The 17,843-nt window shown below is 52.0% G+C and overlaps 1 protein-coding gene across 3 annotated transcripts in view; it reads right to left on the bottom strand.

Moving 5' to 3' along the window:
* phldb1b (pleckstrin homology-like domain, family B, member 1b) overlaps positions 1-17,843 on the bottom strand; it is a 44,112-nt gene that overhangs the window by 11,966 nt on the left and 14,303 nt on the right. For all 3 annotated transcript variants that reach the window (XM_067246086.1, XM_067246085.1, XM_067246084.1), the window contains exons 5-10: positions 17,553-17,678; positions 12,281-13,821; positions 3,038-3,373; positions 2,362-2,517; positions 1,890-2,027; positions 191-319 (exon numbers count right to left, since the gene is read on the bottom strand). In XM_067246086.1, the coding sequence (XP_067102187.1) occupies positions 191-319; positions 1,890-2,027; positions 2,362-2,517; positions 3,038-3,373; positions 12,281-13,821; positions 17,553-17,678 (2,426 nt within the window). The remainder of the gene's footprint in view (positions 1-190; positions 320-1,889; positions 2,028-2,361; positions 2,518-3,037; positions 3,374-12,280; positions 13,822-17,552; positions 17,679-17,843) is intronic.

A 17,843-nucleotide genomic window follows, 5' to 3' on the forward strand; every position in this document is an offset into this window, starting at 1 on the left:
CAAGTGTCTAGGTGAGGGGGGGTGGAGGTGTAGGGGCGAAGTGTGTGGGAGTTGGGTATGGGGGGTGGTGTTGGGTGGAGGAGGTTGTCCTGGGGTACGGTTGCCGGGGTTGGAGGGGGTAGAGGAGGTGTCGCGTGGAGGGTCTGGGGGGGCGGGCAGAGGTGTTGGGGTGGAGGTGGAGGAGACCCACCCTCTTGAGCTGCTCCTGCAGCTGCTCCCTGAGGGACTCAGGACAGTTATGGAGCTGGTTCTGCAGCTCGGCCAAGCTCTCCTGCTGGCTCTCCAATGCTCGCCGCTCCGCGTCTACGTTAGCCCTCTCCTAGAAAGACACACGCGCACGTGCACAGGGCACACACACACAGGGAGGTTCACATACGCGCACACAGGCACACACACACACACACAGGGAGGTTCACATACGCGCACACAGGCACACACACACACAGGGAGGTTCACATACGCGCACACAGGCACACACACACACACACACAGGTAGGCACGCGAGACATACACACACATACCAGCCAGGAGGAGAGACAGGAGGAAGAGAGGACAAGAGAGACAAAAACACAAGGCTCAAAATCCACGCCATGCAGAAGCGCCCGATGTTAGAGACAGATTCCGACCGGGGGGGCGGGGCCAGAGAGAAAGGCTATAGAACACTCAGTAGGTTCTAGAACATGGAGGTTCTACAACCCCGTGACACCATCATCATTATCATCCTCATCATCCTCTTCAGTCCCCAGCTGGACTACAGTACCCAGACTCAGACAGCAGTGAACACACACACACCCGGTCATACTAACACTGCCAAACCAACACCAGACCATGAATGTACAGAACTCACATTCATGACCATTTGGGTTGCCATAGTAACACCGTAGCACCCACTGAGAGGGAGGTGTAGAGAGGGGTTAACAGTTTGAGTGACACCTCGCCTTTCCAGTCAGCATGGCAGCCTGCTACAGCCCCACTTTCTGTATGAAAAGCAGCAACTGTGATGTGGCAGTGCAAGCTTGAGACAGATACATCCGTCTCCCTCTCTCTTTCTCTGGAAATACCTCTCTCCCCATTTCTTTCTTCAAATGAATCTCTACCCCCCCCCCCCTCTCTCTCTCTCTACACCTCTCCCTCCACCTCAGAACAGCCAGAACCCAGATGTCCTGCAGAGGTTGAGCCAGGGAGCCCACAACACACGCTGGGGTCCTCTCTCTCTACACATTCACCACTTATCTCCCTCTCTCTTTTACTCTCTGTCTGTCTTTGTCTCTCTTTCTGTGTCTCTCTCTCTCTCGAATGCATGACATGAAAAGGTGCCATCCACCATCATGTCTGGACGGCGAAGAACAACCTAAAAGCCCAGTCTACAGCAGCATGTGAGAGTGTGTGTGTTTGGTGTATGTGCGCATGAAGAAGCAGAGAGAGGATTAGGGGTTAATTGAAGGTGGTTAATTGGTAGAGCCAAGCCGTAACACAGGAGAGGATGAGAGGAGGAGAGTAGAAACCCAGAGAGACCTGCCCATCCACACCATCTGACTAGACTGGGTCTTGGTGCAGGGGTGTATCATGGGTAATGTAGTGTTTTGAGGGGACGTGCCAGGGACCAGAGTAGTCAACACAGCTGTATAGAGTAATAGGAGACACAGCAGAGAGACCTTCAGCTGATAGACCAGGAGAGAGACCAGCGGGGAGGTAGAGATGCTGGTCGAGGTGGTATCTCCCCTCTCTAGCTGGCCGATGACTGATGATCATGATGAGGTGTGTGTGTACGTGTTTGTGACTGTATGTGTACATGTCTGTTTGTGTGTGTGTGTGTGTCTGTGTGTGTGCATCCATCTGTGTATACGTGTGTACAAGTGCGTGTGTGTGTTTGCGTCCTCAGCTCCTACCTTGTGCTTCGCTCGCTGGATGGTGTTCTCCAGATCGCTGAGTTTGTGCTGCAGCTGAGCGATGATCTCTGACTCCGCCTCTATCTGCTCCTGCTCGGCCCGCCGCTCACCCTGCAGCAGCGCACGCTCCATCTCCGCCTGGGAGGAAGTGACATCACGTCACACACCAGCTCCCAGCCACAGGAAATGAACTCACCCAACACACATGACCATTCTATCGAGGAGAGTGAGATATGGGGGTGAGGAGAGGAGAGTTCAGCGGAGGAGAGGGGAGTGGGTGGGAGGGGGGAGGACTGAAGAGGAAGTGAGGAGAGGTGATAGGAGAGGACTGTAGAGGAGGTGAGAGGAGAGGACAAGAGAGAGGAGGTGGGAGGAGAAGAGAGGAGCGGAGAAGAGAGAGGTGGGAGGAGGTAAGAGGAGAAGAGAGGAGAGGAGAAGAGAGAGGAGGTGAGAGGAGGTGGGAGGACTCTACCTCCTGTTTGGACTCCTGTAGCTGCTGCTCCAGCTCAGTCAGCCGGGTCTTCAGCTCGTCCACGCGGGCCAGAACCCGAACTCGCTCCTCCTCCAGGTACCCAAGCTCCAGTCGACCCCCACTGCCCGACCCACACCCAGACCCTGAGTCCTCCTGCTGCAGGGAGCCAGGGAGGAGGGCAGGGTCGAGAGAGGTAGAGAAAGAGAGATAGAAAGAAAAAAGAGGGAAGGATGTATAACATTCACTGTTTACAAAAGGAAGTGCAGAAGACGTGAAGGCATGCATGATTCTTAGCCAGCGTTACAGCTGTGTGACAGACCCAGCATGTGTTATAGTGTCATGCTTTTGTAAGGTTAGGAGTGCGTGATTGACATGTTATGTCAGGTTAGAAGTGTGTGTATGTGTGTGTGTGTGTGAGAGAGAGAGACACAGCAGCTGCATGCTCTGTGTTCTGAGTAAGTGACATATAGAAGAATCCTCAGTTCCTTTGAAGCCATGCGTCTACTCTAGTTGCAGTCAGCACACATAACTATGCACTAGGGCTGCATGATGTGTATCTCAGCGAGATTCGTGTGTGAGTCTGAGGTGTGTGTGTGTGTGTGTGTGTGTGTGTGTGTGTGTGTGTGTACATCCCTGCTCAGAGTGCTAGACATGCAGAGCCCGGTCTGCGTCTGACCTGTCTGTCTCCGTTGCTGAGGCCCCTCCCTGGGGAGCGAGGAGGGGGGGTCCTCACCTCCTGGTGGGTGCTCTCCGTGCTGCTGCACTCCTCCTCCTTCTGGTTGTCCTCGTCGCTCTCCCTCTGCCTCTGGGCCAGGCGCAGCTGAGACGAAGCCAGGAGGTTCTCCAGGGAGCCCCGTCGGACGGACGCCTCGCCCAGCCCCACGGGGAAGCCCATCCTGCCCCCCTCACTCCCCAGACCCAGCCCCGGAACAGGACCAGAACCAGGACTGGGGCTGTCGACCTTGTTGTACTCCGCACACAGGTTCAGGATGGTCTCCAGACGTTGTCTCTCCTGGAGGAAAAAGGAGAGAACGAGAGAGAGGGAGAGGTAGGACGAGAGGGAGAGATACAGGGGGAAGAAGGGATCACATTAGTTCCCCGTTCGAGAAGTCAATATATCCACCGGTTATCTCATTTCCTGTTTGTTCGATCTCATTTCCTGTTTGTGTCCAGTTCTCTGGATTGAGACGGGCACCGATGCCAGCCAGGATATGAACGATGTGTGTGTATGTGTGTGTGTGTACGTGTGTTTGTGTGTTACTTCAAAGCAATGTCATGTGGTCAGCAGACTCCTTGGCTGGACGTCATGTCCTGAAACAACACTAGCACCCCCAGATAACCTCTGACCTCATGCCATCTGCTGCCCCCCACCTTGTAGGATGACCCCCACACACACACCTCACCCCAACAGAGCAGCTGCCACGAAGACAGGATAGTCTAACATGCCATTGATGCCATACATACCTGGCACTGTTGAATTTACTTTCCAGATATGTATTCACTGAGCTGGGGTGTCTGTGTATTCACCTTGAGGGGTGCAAGTATTCAGCTTTGCTGTCCTGTAAGCTTCCTTTTAACACTAATTATACCTCAGAGCGTAACTACTGCAGTTACAGAGGAAGATCCCTGGAGAGTGTGTAGTGTGTGATGTGTCTGTGTGCAGTTTGTTCCTCCAAACCCTCCATTATCTCCAACCTGTAATCAGGGGTTTAAAAAGGGGATGTGGCTTCAGCGTGTGGGTGTGGCTACAACTGATGGTGTGTGGTTTTAACAGCAGTCTAACCACGCAATCCACCCTCTCTGTAGCAGGTCTACGGACACGACCACCACGCCCCTATGTCCCACCAACCTCACCTATGTCGACTACCTGGCTGAAAGGACAGGATTTCTTCTGCAGTAGAATCTGGGTGTTCCTCAACATTAATCACAGTTGACAGACTGTCAAATTATAACAAGACAACCAGCCTACCTGTTCATTATGGGGTTCTGTGACATTCCCTGGCTAGCAGACAGGTCTCTGCTAACATAAATGCTCCAGTAGCTGTGGTTTACAGGCCTCCCAGAGCCCAGATAGCAGATGAGTCTCAAGCTAACCCAGCTAGCTACACAGTCTCAGGCTAACCCAGCTAGCTACATAACCTCTAGCTAACCCAGCTAGCTACAGAGAACCCAGCTCGCTACAGAGAACCCAGCAAGCTAGCGAGCCCCTGCTAAGCCAGAAAGGTTAAGTCTCTATGTTTATAGTTCCCCGTACCACCCTCTGCGGATGTCATTAGTGGACCCCCCCAGGAGAGACAGCTGGCTGTGGGGCAGCAGGAGGGCACCTACACAGGTTCTGGTCTGAACCATTCAAACACACAGTAAACACCTCCAGCTGGCTCAGACGGCACCAGGACCGGCCTCCTACATCCCCGATCTCTGCCCTGCTCGCTGGGTCAAAGGTCAGGCACATATGCACACGCATGCATTCAACACAAACACACACAGCAGCTAGCAATACCCTGGCATACAGTGGGAAACAGACTACCAATGTACTAACTAGATAATCTGATGATACAGTAACAGACACAACAACAGAGCTGTGTTTCCAAGGTTTGGGATTAATGGTACCAGCATTAATCACAGGCCTGTCAGATCACAATGAAATCCTTCCAGTGCAGCAACGTTCAACTGGTATCTGATACTGGACCAGGCTTACATAACAGATTGCATCGCTTATCCTCATCCTGGGGGTTAACTGGAGCTTGGCCACTATAAGGATTCCCCTGGGGACTGGCTGAAACAAACACTCCCACTTTAAAGCTTGGCTGAAACACACTTCGACAGGTGGACAAATACTGACTTTCTAGAGAAGCCACACCCCACACCTGTATTACACAAGTCCCCACTCCTGACACACACACCCATCCCTGCTCTCCAACCCACTGCCTTTAGCTCTGGGGGTCTTAGCAGTCTTAGAAGTGCTAAAGCTGCCATACTTCTCCAGTCTTCCAAGCAGCTGACACCACCAGGCTCCACCCCCCCCCCCCTCTCCTTATCTGCCACAGTGGTGGGAGTAGCAGGGTAAGCCCAGTCACAAGTCTCAACAACACACAACCACAAGGACACACACCACACACACACACATGCGCGCGCACACACACACACACCCTTGTTTGTACATTCACCGGCAGCTGTAGGGGTCTTGACTTAACGGGAGCTGTGTGGCCTCCTCTCCACTGCTGGCTCCAAGTTTGACACGCTATTCCGATGTGACTCCTTCACCTGGCTCTCTAACCAAGCTGTCAAAGAATCTGCTCCCAGCAAATTAGACAGACCTAACCTCTCTCACACATGGTTCTCATTCATGTGTCATTCACTCAACCCAATACCAGCTCTAAGACTAACCTGTTCTAAGACTGCTAATTCCTATCCCTGCCAGCCCCTCTTCTCTTATCTCCCTCCTCGCATTCCCTCCTCTGCTAACATCCGGAAAACATGATTTCTCGTCCCCTGTATCTCATTCCAGTCAGTCGCTCCATCTTTCTTCACACTCACTCTTTCCTTTTCATCTACAGACTGCTCCCTCCTCCTGTCCCCTCTGGCTTGAGTGTGTGTACGCGTCTCTCCATTCACTAGCGTCGCTTCTAATCCTTAGCAGGCCACAGGGAGGGAGGTCATCCACAGAGTGAGCAGGAATTGTCTCGGAGGATGTCGTCTTGCGCACACGCACACACAGAACCGTTTACACACACAGACCCGTATGCACACACACACACATGCATACACACGAACACACATACACACGCACACCCACACGCCTGTTTACACACATACCACTCTTCTAGGGCCAAGGAGCTACTCTCCTTCACACTACTGCTTTTCATGTCTCTCTTGTCAGGGAGAGCAGGGTAAACAGGCCCATTCATGAGCAAACCTCCCCAACACACACATACACACTCACACACAAAGCTCTGTCTCAGAGGTGGTGTGTTCCAGACAGTTCCTCTGATGCTCTGGAGCACAACTGGAGCACACTGCTTCAAAGACACACAGAGGCCTGGCCCTCGAGGGCCAACATATTTATGTGCCTATTTGTGTGTGTGTGTGTGTGTGTGTGTGTGTGTGTGTGTGTGTGTGTGTGTGTGTGTGTGTGTGTGTGTGGGCATGCGTGTGTGTGTGTAAACCCGGTCCCTGGAGGAAGAACTGTAGTTGTCCAATTTACATATTATTTATCCCAGACTCCTATTTCCATGTGTGTGTGTGTGTCCGTGAGAAATATCTTTCAGAATCAGATTTATTCGCCAAGTAAGTTTGCACAAACAAGGAATTTACTGGCAGGAAGGTTTCCTCTTCTACTTTTGAAAAGCATAAAAGTGATGCTGCAGTGCGAGCTCCAGTGTGTGTGTGTGTGTTTCAGGTGTATGTGTGTGAGAGAAACAGCTGTCTCTGATGTGTCAGTTTGAGCAGCAGTGATATGCTAGACACACCAGCCAGTGTAAACAGCAGCCAGTAAACACAGTCCCAGCTGGCAGCCTGGAGAGCACAGCTTACACCTCTGACTCTCTCTCTCTCTCTCTCTCTCTCTCTCTCTCTCTCTCTCTCTCTCTCTGTCTCTCACTCTGCCTCACTCTTTCTGCTTATCTCTCCCGTTCTCGCTCAGTGTGTTCCATCAATCCTTCGCTCGTTCTCTGTCTCTTGCCTCTCACGCTCTTCTCTCCCGCCGCCCCACTCGCTCTCTGCTCTCCTTCCCACCGTGCTCTCCCTTTTTCCTCAATTGTCCCTTTCTCCCCCTCTCTCCCTCTCTCTCACACACACACACACACACACATAAACACGTCCCAACCCTCCTCTCCCCTCTCTCCCTTTTCCCACATCTCCTGGCTCGTTCCCACACTCTCTCTACATTCTGGAACCCAGCCTCCCCTCAGGGATCCATGACAGAGACCACAAGCACGGCCGGGACGGCAGCTCATAAACTCTGCCCTCACAACCTTCATAAGTGACCTATGACCTCTGCCCCCTGACCCCCAGCTCACACAGGTTGCATGAGCACCTGTACTCCAGCCTCTGACTCCAGAACGGCATGTAATCACATGTTGCATAGAGGTCTGGTGATCCAACCAGGAAAATCCCTGAAGACTAAAAGCTCTGTGAACCCAAGGAATACACAAACTGTGAACCTAATCTAACACACACACAGTGAACATTAGGTAACACACACACACACACACAGTGAAAGTCAACCACTGCTAATCTGAAAGCTGCATTGTGAACACAGCCTCTGACCTAGGCAATTTACACAGGGTCCAAAGACACGTGGGTATGTTACACTCACAATACACTCACAACACACACTCACAATACACTCACAACACACACAGAACACCTCCCCCCCCCCCCCCGGACCGAAACACATACCACAGTTCAACACATTTAAATTTAGACACAACACAACAGCACCTGCTACACCAACTACAGTAGTTCCTATCAGAGCTGTTGTCATGGTTACTCCTTACAGTAGTTCCTATCAAAGCCATTGTCATGGTTACATGCTACACCAGCTCTTATCATAGCTGTTGTCATGGTTACCTGCTACACCAGCTACAGTATTTCTTGTTACAGGCGATGTCATGGTTACCTGCTACACCAGCTAAAGCAGGGTGGTGGTTCCTATCAGAGCCGTTGTCACGGTTACCTTAATGAGAACTGCCACGTTGGTGAGGAATCCAGGGTTCTCCTGAGCCAGGCTCAGAAGGCAAACCAGGGCCTGCTCTCTCGTCTGTCCTGCTTGCACCGGAACCGACCCTGGAACCATCCCAGAACCACTCAGAACCTCCCTCCCCCGGTCCATAGCTCTCAACAGATCTAGTTCACTAAATATCAACTTCCCCTCAGATCTAGACTGCTTCACTACAGATCTTGACTTCCCTATGTGATCTTCTGTAAGACTATTTCACTGTCTAGGTCCAGTAGACTTAGCTGTGCCTCCTTCCCTGAGCCTGTGTGAGTTGAAAATCGCCCCCTCAGTCAGTCACCAGAGCCAGGCAGGATGGAGAGCCAATCCCCCTCAGCCCCCAGGCCTAGGGCAGGGGGCGGGGCCTGAAGGGGGCCTGACTATATTAGGTTAGGGGGAAGTGGCTGTTCACAACAACAGCTAGCTTACTAACTGACCAATAAACTGACTGACTGACTTACTAACTAACTAACTAACTAAGTGATTGTAAAACAATACAAATACACTTAAAAAGTCTCAGCAACATTGTCCTAGCGTTTGTGAGCGAGTTGAGAAGTCCGGGTGTTATTTTACAAGTCTGGTCCTGACCGCGCTCACTGCTCCATACAGCAGTGCTAGTACGCCCTCTACTGGAGGTTAGAAGCACGACAGGAGGTTCACGCCACAGCAGCTCTGATGTCTGACAGCTGCACGCTGTAGGACTACAAACATGGCTACAGTCGGTAGGACTACAAGCACGACGGCTCAGGGCTGGTGTGTCAATGTGCTGTTTGGGAAAGCATTGCGTGAGTTAGGAATGTCAGACAAGCCGAAAACAGACTCACAGCATATGTGTTTACACTGACACACAAGATCAGATTTTAAAAAATGAGTCTACTGTCTACATTTACATTTACATTTAGTCATTTAGCAGACGCTCTTATCCAGAGCGACTTACAGTAAGTACAGGGACATTCCCCCGAGGCAAGTAGGGTGAAGTGCCTTGCCCAAGGACTCAACGTCAGTTGGCATGACCGGGAATCGAACTGGCAACCTTCGGATTACTAGTCCGACTCCCTCACCGCTCAGCCACCTGACACACCCTGTCTCATTTCTTCCATCATCCCTCTCTCTCCCTCTTCCTCAATCAAGCATGGAGAAGCTTGGAGGTTGAGAGGTATGCTAGTTGTGTGTGTGGTAACGGGGTGTGTGTGTGGTAGAGGTATATTTGGTGTGTGTGCATGGTAGACAAGTATTTTTGGTGTGTGTGTGTGTGTGTATGGTAAAGGTATGATGTGTGTGGTAGAGGTATATTTGGTGTGTGTGTGTGTGTGTGGTAGAGGATTTGGTGTGCTAATGTCCACACTGACCACAAAGATGCCAGTCATGCAGCACAGGCACACACTGCCCATCTGTCTCTCTTCTTGTGTTTCTCCTTCAGTCCTCTCTCCCTCTCTCTTCTTCAGTCCTCTCTCCCTCTCTCTTCTTCTCCACCTCCCTCCTTCAGTCCTCTCTCCCTCTCTCTTCCTCTCCATCCTTCTGTTCCTCTCTTTCTACAGACCTTTTTTTTGCCTCAACATGCAGAGTCATTCTCCTGTCGCTACACATTCCTCACAGAGGAATGTGTCTGTGAGGAGAAAGAGAAAGAGAGAGAAACAGTAAAAGCCTCCACTGCTACTGTCACATTGCTTAGTGTGCACATTCTCAGCGTGTCAGGCTGAATGATGGTGGTTCTGCTAAGTCTTTCCACCCATCTGTGGTCATGACTTTAGCCAAACACGCCGGCCTAATGGAAACGGGTGACGTCGCTGCGAGACTCCTCTGGAACAACAACAGTGAGGTAATCTTCATTGGACGAACCGCCGAGATGATGTCATCTCTAATGGACTGCCTGGAACTTCTCCAGCGGTGTGTTTGGCAGCGCAGGTGGGGGAGGCATCGTGCCAGTGAGGAGCGTCTACCCTGCCAAGGCTGTATCTCCTAACCAGCCTGTCGCCGTGCCAACCGCGGACCCAGCAGACTGGACAGCCTGGTCACCATGGGAACCCACTATGCCTTTTAATTGCCAGGAGAGGGACCATGAGGCTTTGCAGAAGGTCTGTCTGGAGAGGACCTTACCTCCTCACACTTGGTTGAAGAGAAGTAGGAGTGTGAAGGAAATGTTTCTGTACAGTTTTTGGTGTTTACTAAATGGTGGGTTGTCTGGGCTACCACCCTGCCAGGGTTGGTCTGCACTTCTAACCCAGCATTCCCCGGCCTCAGACATGCAAACAGTCATGTCAGAGCCAGTCCTGCATGTTCAGCCACTCTTCAGGCAGAAAAAGGCCTGACGTCATGTCACGTTCTACACACCAGAGGTGGGTCACGTGACAGGCAGGCTGTCGCCATGGACGCTGCCGTGACAAAGATAGCCGTGATTGGCCAGGGGCTGTCACAGATGCTTGGGCGGGATTAAAACGCAGATAGCTGTGGATATCCCCCCCCTCCTGGTAATCACCATGGGATCATCCATCGCTCATGCTGGACTAAGCAGAGGATGCACCTGGGCTCACAACCAAGAACACGGTCACATCCAGACTCCTATCTGTCTCTCCCCTACCTGTCTCTCTCTCTGTGTCTCTCTGTGTCTCTCACTCACTGTGTATGTCTCTCTCTCTCTGTCCCTCTCTCTCCAACTATGTCTCCCTTGCTCCCTGTTGCTCTAAACTGCAGGTTATTTTCCAGTGGAGTCATAAGTGGCTTCTAAGTAAAAAAGCATAAACAAGTCGCAGTGATTCTATAAAAAGATCCTTTCAACGAGTGAGCCTGAATGAACCACGCCATTCAGTCAGAACTCATCACCCCCAGACCCCCTCTTCTTTTTCACCATTCACAGGCCTGCTGTAGATCTTGACACGTTATTGGAGGGGCTGATAGACCTGCATGGAGATCTGGGCTGGGCCAGGCGTAGGTAGGTAGGCTGGGTGTTGGAGCAGATCTGGGCTGGGCCAGGCCTAGGTAGGTAGGCTGGGTGTTGGAGCAGATCTGGGCTGGGCCAGGCCTAGGTAGGTAGGCTGGGTGTTGGAGCAGATCTGGGCTGGGCCAGGCCTAGGTAGGTAGGCTGGGTGTTGGAGCAGATCTGGGCTGGGCCAGGCCTAGGTAGGTAGGCTGGGTTAGCAGGTCAGGCCTTTGTATGGACATCCGCTGTTTACCTTGGCTGCTGTGTCAACATCACCTGCTATGTCAAACTACACCAGGAACAAAGGTCGCTCTGTCACCCCTGGTCTCCCCTCTGGTCTCCCACCTGGTTGCCTTCCTAGTCCTCCCCCCTGGTCTCTCTCTTCTGGTATCACCCATGTCTGCTATTCTGTCCCTGGCTGAGACAGGGGGTGTGTATGAGAGCATTCTGGCACAAACCTGGTTCTGTCCTCCCACTGAGAGAATCAGAGCATGGCAGAGAACAGCACACACACACACACACACACACACACAGAGACACATACACACCAACAGAACTGCTTTAACATTAAACAACTGCCACTGTTTAGTGCTGAACTGGAAAGACTGACAAGAATCTACAAAATGTAGACACACAAACTGACACACACACACACACACATCTATAAAAGCTTCGTCTCAGCTTCATTCAACCCCCAGACAGATCCAACATGTCTGCCGGTGCCCCTCCCCCCAGTCCCAGGCACAACAAACAATAGGGTTGCCATGGAGACCACCGGTGAGAGCACGTCGCCAGACGGTGTGTCAGACAGACTATGGGGTTACTGCCCACCCTTCTCCTTCCTCCTCACAAATACTGGGAGTTTCACTCTCCCTTCTACTGTACATAAACACACTATTATATCAGGTCATAGACCAGTGGGTTAAAACAGACCTGCTGTACTGCACACGTGAACACTGCCGTTTGGGCTGACAACCCCAGGACCAGCCGTGCAGAAGACCATGAAGCCAACACACATTTCAGCCCCAGCTACTGAGCTGAAGAGTGTTTAATATATGTCACATATCATATACGTGTATTTGTGTAATATATTTGATTCGCTTTTAATTTGTCTTTTATTTTCAGTCAACTAAGCACCAACTTCCTTGTGTTGAGATGAACCAGTGAACTAGCCTCCACCAGAACTAATCAACTTCCTTTAATCCAGGAATTCATAAAAGCAGCCCCCCGTCCACTCCTCCCCTCCCGTCTCCATAGAGACGCGTGCCCGTGGCAACCCCGCTCACCAGCCTCTCCATCTCCTGCTCTCGCAGCCTCTCGTCCCTCTGACGCCGGTGGTACTCCAGCAGCTCGTCCTCGTTGTCGCTGATCTCCGAGATGCTGTTCTTCCTCTCCCGCATGCCCGCGTGCATCCCCCGCAGCTCCCTGGCGCCCGCCGACATCTTCCGGTGCCCCCGCGGGCTGGACAGGGGGGAGGAACCGGGCAGGGACCCCAGGCTGTAGGCGGGGGAGAGGGCGTTCCCAAAGCTGGCCTTCCTCCCCGTTCCTCCGCCACCGCCTCCGCCCTCCAGAATCAGACCTGACGTGGGAGAGGGGGAGCGGGCTCGTACACCTCCCCTGCCAAACTGCTCCTCCGGAGGAGAGGAAGCCTTGCGGCGAAGCCTGGGGCTCTCCGGCACCAGCCTGCCCAGCCCAGAGGGGCTGTCTGGGGTCCGGAGGGTTGGGATGGTCCCTGGGAGAGCCCCGGGAAGCACAGGCACCCCCATCCCCCTGCGGGTCATGGAGGGGCTGAGGGGAGGCAGCTCTCTCATGCTGTTGCCCCCCCCTGAACTGAGCTCCAGGTTCCTGCGGACCAGCCGGGGGCTCTCGGGGGGGTTGAGGGAGCGTGGGTGCTGCTGAAGGGGAGGGGCTCCTTGGATGATGTGGACGATGGGGTCCAGGGGGGGCTGGAAGGGCCGGGGGGGCTGGGCGAACTGGCGGGAGGGGCTGGCGGAAAGGGACCGCTCAGCCAGGCTGGCCTGCTCCCTGAAGGGGCTGGCGGGCCTTTCCTGGAGGACAGTGCCCGACCTGGACCTGGGGCTGGATGGGGAGGCAGAGGGGGAATGGGGGAACTTGGGAGTGAGTCGGGGGCTGCTGGGTACACTGCTCCTGCTGTGAGACCCAGCCTCAGACAGGGAGGAGGTGGAGGCCAGCAGGTGGGTCTGTCTGGGGCTCTCTGACCCGTCATGGCCAAGACTCCTGCGGCCTGGCTTAGGGCTTGGCGGGGCCTCCAGCAGGGCCTTCCTTTGAAGCCTGGGACTTTCCTGAACCTTCTGGCCCCCGCTGCTGCCACTGTAGCTGGACAGAGTGGTCCGTGGCTGGGGGATGGGGGGCTGGGTGGAGTAGTTGTAGCTGGAGGAGCGGACAGGGATGGGGGGCAGAGAAGGATCCAGGGGGGCCCCCCCAGGGGAGGGGGTGTAACTGCCGCTACTGGCTGCCGAAGGGGAGGAGAGGGGGGAGAAGGGAGGGGAGGTGTTCTCATAACTAGAGCCTACAGACATGGCTCCTGGGCTGGTTGGGGGAGACAAAAGGTACCTGCCCCCTCCGTTAACCATGGGGGAGAGAGGGGAGAGGGGGGAGTGGGGGATGGGATGGCCACCAGGGGGCTTCTTGGAGTCGGAGGAAGATGGCTGAGGGTCGTCCATGATTAGAGAGTCCATAATATCCTGGAGGTCCTTCTCAATGGAGCTGACAATGGCGCTGTGCTCTGTCCGGACTCCAGGGGTGGGCTGGGGCTGAGACTGGGCCAGGCCAGGCTGGTGGTTCCCATTGGCCAGGCTCTCAGAGTCTGGAGGAAGGAACAGAAGCTACTGTCAGTCAGGACAGTGGACGTTAAACAGCTCTACTGGACACTGGGGTCAGATATGCAGATAGGAATATAAGCCAATAGATAAGATAGAATAGAATCAAATGGGACAGAAAACAGAGTTGAAAAGACCCTAGTAGATTAAAGTAAAAGAGAATATTGTACAAAGAACAGAATGAAATCCAACACAGTAATGTACAATAGAATGGAGTATTATAGAATAGGGTTAGAACAGAGTAGAGTCAACTAAAGTTGAGTAGACCCGAATAAAACAGAATAAGAGTATTGTAGAAAAGAGTAGGGTATTGTAGAATAGAATGAATTGGATGATCATAGAGTAGAATAGAACAGGGTTAAGTGAACGTGACTGGTGGTTGGCCCGTCAGCTCTCCATTAAAGCAGCAGGTGTAAGGATGAATGGCTGACCCAGAGCAGCCTCTGCTCGCTAATTAGGCTGAAGAGGCTAGTTAGCTTTCTCTCTGAGCCCCACTCCAGCTCAGCCCTACCTGAGAGCATGCGGACATCTAAACCTGCTCCGCCTCCAACACAATCACTCCACTATCTCTCACGCGGAAATGAAGAGAAGGAGGATGGGTAGGAGGGAGCGAAAATGGGGCGGAAGGTAGGAGGAATGAGGGAGTAGGAGGAGGGGGTTGATTGAGGGAGTAGGTGGGGAGACGCAATGGTAAGAGGGGGGTGGGGTGGGAGGAAGAGAGGAGAGAAGGGAGCTAGTGAAGGGGGGAGTAGAAAAGGAGGAGTGAGGGAGGAGGCCGGGGAGGAGGGAGGAAGCAAGCGAGAGAGAGAGAGAGAGAGAGAGAGAGAGAGAGAGAGAGAGAGAGAGAGAGAGAGAGAGAGAGAGAGAGAGAGAGAGAGAGAGAGAGAGAGAGAGAGAGAGAGAGAGAGAGAGAGAGAGAGAGAGAGGGAGAGATCGAGGGAGGAAGCGTGCTGTGGAGTGAGATAGGAGATCAGGGAGAATGTGCCAGTCTAACCCAATTACAGGGGTCTGAGAGCAGCTCAGCAACCATGTAGACTGGTAATCTAATCTCAATCTGAGGATTGGAGCGCTCAGTTATGTCAACATGCTGGACTAGACAGAGGGACAGGAGAGCACAGCGCGTCCAGGTTTCTACAATGACAGGATTCCCCAAGATGTTTAATCAATAGGGAGAGCAAACATTCAGATTAAATACACTTCATAGTGGTGAAAAGTAAATGTGATCCTGACACACTTTCACCTACATGTCTGCCAGCTATTAGAGTGCAACACTATTGACACACTGCCCTCTGTCACAATGTGAGGATGAAATCTCAGAGACATACGTTTATGGTAGCCTACCTGCCACAACCCTGAACAGACAGCCAAAGCAAGACCCCAAGCGCAGGTTACAATCTATTCATGAAGATGACCTCACACGTGTCCCAATTACAAACTGCACGACATGTCGAGGGTTCAGTAATAATGCATGAGGTCGGGTTGTTGTAGTGAACTGATGCGGAGTCGGCTAAGATGTATCTGCCTTATTCTTTAGACTCAAACACGCCGGCTGCCTCCCCTCTCACAAACCTCACACCAACATGACGTTCGGAATGACAGTAGCCTATGACCATTCAGTGGGCTAGTCAGACCACATTTTGGTGGAAATAAGACTATAATTGTACAAAATTTCGATCATTTCGGTGTACAATTATACCTGTTACATACTTATTACGCCGGGCAACATGGCAGTGAGATCAGATGTGGCCAGAATTGAGCTATTCCAACGTCTAGAAATCCGACATTCACCGCCCGGTTTTGGTAGAAACGTCAAAACGAAGGGACATGAGGACGGTTGAGAGACTCGGCAACAATCGGTAACACTGTCGCCATATGGATTGACTCGCGTTTCACGAAGATTTGAATAATACAGCATAGGCTACTTACATGAAAGGATTATCTTACCACTAAATCAATTTCAGTGGCTTATACACCTGCTGTATGATAAACCGAAACTCCAACATTCCAGCCTCAACAAGCAGCGTTGCACCGAAGCCTGCCGAGCCCGGCTCTCGTCACCCGTGGAGGTTGAGAGCGGCTGCCGACGTGCTGTTCCAGCCTAGTTTGATTTGCCAGGCGCCGCTACTGTCTCCGGATCGCTCCCCCTCCCTGTCCACGGTGCTGATGTGACGGACTGCGAGATTTACGGGGGCGGGAAGTAGGGTCTGGTTCGCCTCTTAAAGAGCCACGACATGTTTAGTGTCTAGTTACAGCCTCTTCTTATAACAGTTTAGTATTTTTTATTAGTATGTGAATTCGTATTCGCTATAGTACCGCATGTACTATTATTACCATTCATGTATTGTGTAGTAACTCGTATTTCAGTCAGTTAATTTAAGGTCCTAATAGTTTGGCAACAATATAATACATTTCAATCCTATGAGGTGGGACGACTGTTGAATGTGCACCCGACCTTTAAAAACAGGGGACCACTATCCGTATGGTGTCATTAGGCCTATGGTGTGGACAAATAATCCAGTCTAAGAGTTCCATATTAGTCCAGTGTGAATGGTGTAGCCTAGTCCTGTCCGATCCATCAAGACCCTCCCAGATAAAGAGTGTTACCCTGTTCACCTCAGACCCAGTCGGGTGGGAAGGAGGAGGGAGAGCAGAGGAAGTGGGAGCAGCAGCAGGACAGTAGACTGGGGGGTAGAGTTAAACATAGACACTGTAAAAGATACCACGGTAGTTAAAATAACCTGCGCCCAGCCAACAAAGCTGTCTGGCAATGAAGAGAGGAGAGGGAGGATGAGAGAAGTGGAAAGGAGAGAAAAGGAGAATATAGGAGAGGAATGGAAAATACTGAAGTTAAGCAGAGGAGAGCCTTATATTATCCTGTGGAAAGAACTAATATTCTCCATTAAGCCCTGTGACACATGATGCGATGATGCAGCTCAATTATCATTATTATCGTTAACCCGTTGCTATTAATCTGGTAAAAATACACTGTCCTCATGCACTTCTCTAGGAGCTTTTCAGTATCTATCAGGCTGAAATCTGTCCAACCAGATGTGAGGGGATGATAACATGTGATTTGTGATGGGCGTGGCTGAACCCAGGAATGTAGGCATGCGGAGAGGACAGGCTTCAGAACAACGGAAGGCAATCATTACCACGGCAACTATACAACAACTAGTTTGCTGGGTGCCCGATACTATATACTTATCCTTCAGGGGCAGAAGTCAACAGGGAGGAACAGGAAATAACAAGATGCCTGCACTGAGATCTGGCCAGTATTCAGTTGTGTGGATGTGCGTTTGTGTGTGCGCCTCATCAACATCATAAACATTCACACACACACACACACACACACACATAGCCTACACATATACACACACACACAGCACTCAGCTGAATACTTTGCCCAGAGACCCAGTGGAATGAGAGCATAATAAACCATGCATAGTGTGAACGCAGGAAGCAGCAGGAGCTGCCGGCTAGCGGCTTCTGTCTGGGTTGTGTTGCACCCAGTCTCCTGCAGGCTTCAAGTGTGGGGGTGGGGGACCATCTCCTTCCTCCTATCTCAAACAAGACCCCTCCCCCCAGCCCCTCTGGGAATGTGTTTTACTGTAGCATGTTTACTGTAGGATTACTAGTTACTAGTACAAACCAACCAGGTTATGAGTGTGCAGTTGATAAGTACCTGTTGGTTGAGAGTATGATTGACAAATCTCCCTACCTGTGAGGAGCCTGTAGCCTCCTGTGGAGCCCCTCCCTCCTTCAGGCATCATGCTCTTCATCCTGTACGCCTCCTCTGGGTGGTTGAAACGGAAGAAGGCCGACTGGCCGAAACACAGCATACAACCTGAATCCAGCAGAGAGAGAGAAAGGAAGAGTTAAGAAACACACAATATACCAAAGCTCAGAATAAACACACATGGTTAAAACCACGAGGAACCCAGGTGAGAGGTGTATGTGGAGGCTCACTATGAGAGAAGCTGTGTGTCTCAGGAACTCTTCTCAAACCCAA

This window comes from Osmerus mordax, chromosome 11, assembly GCF_038355195.1.
Source record: "Osmerus mordax isolate fOsmMor3 chromosome 11, fOsmMor3.pri, whole genome shotgun sequence".
Lineage (NCBI taxonomy): Eukaryota > Metazoa > Chordata > Actinopteri > Osmeriformes > Osmeridae > Osmerus > Osmerus mordax.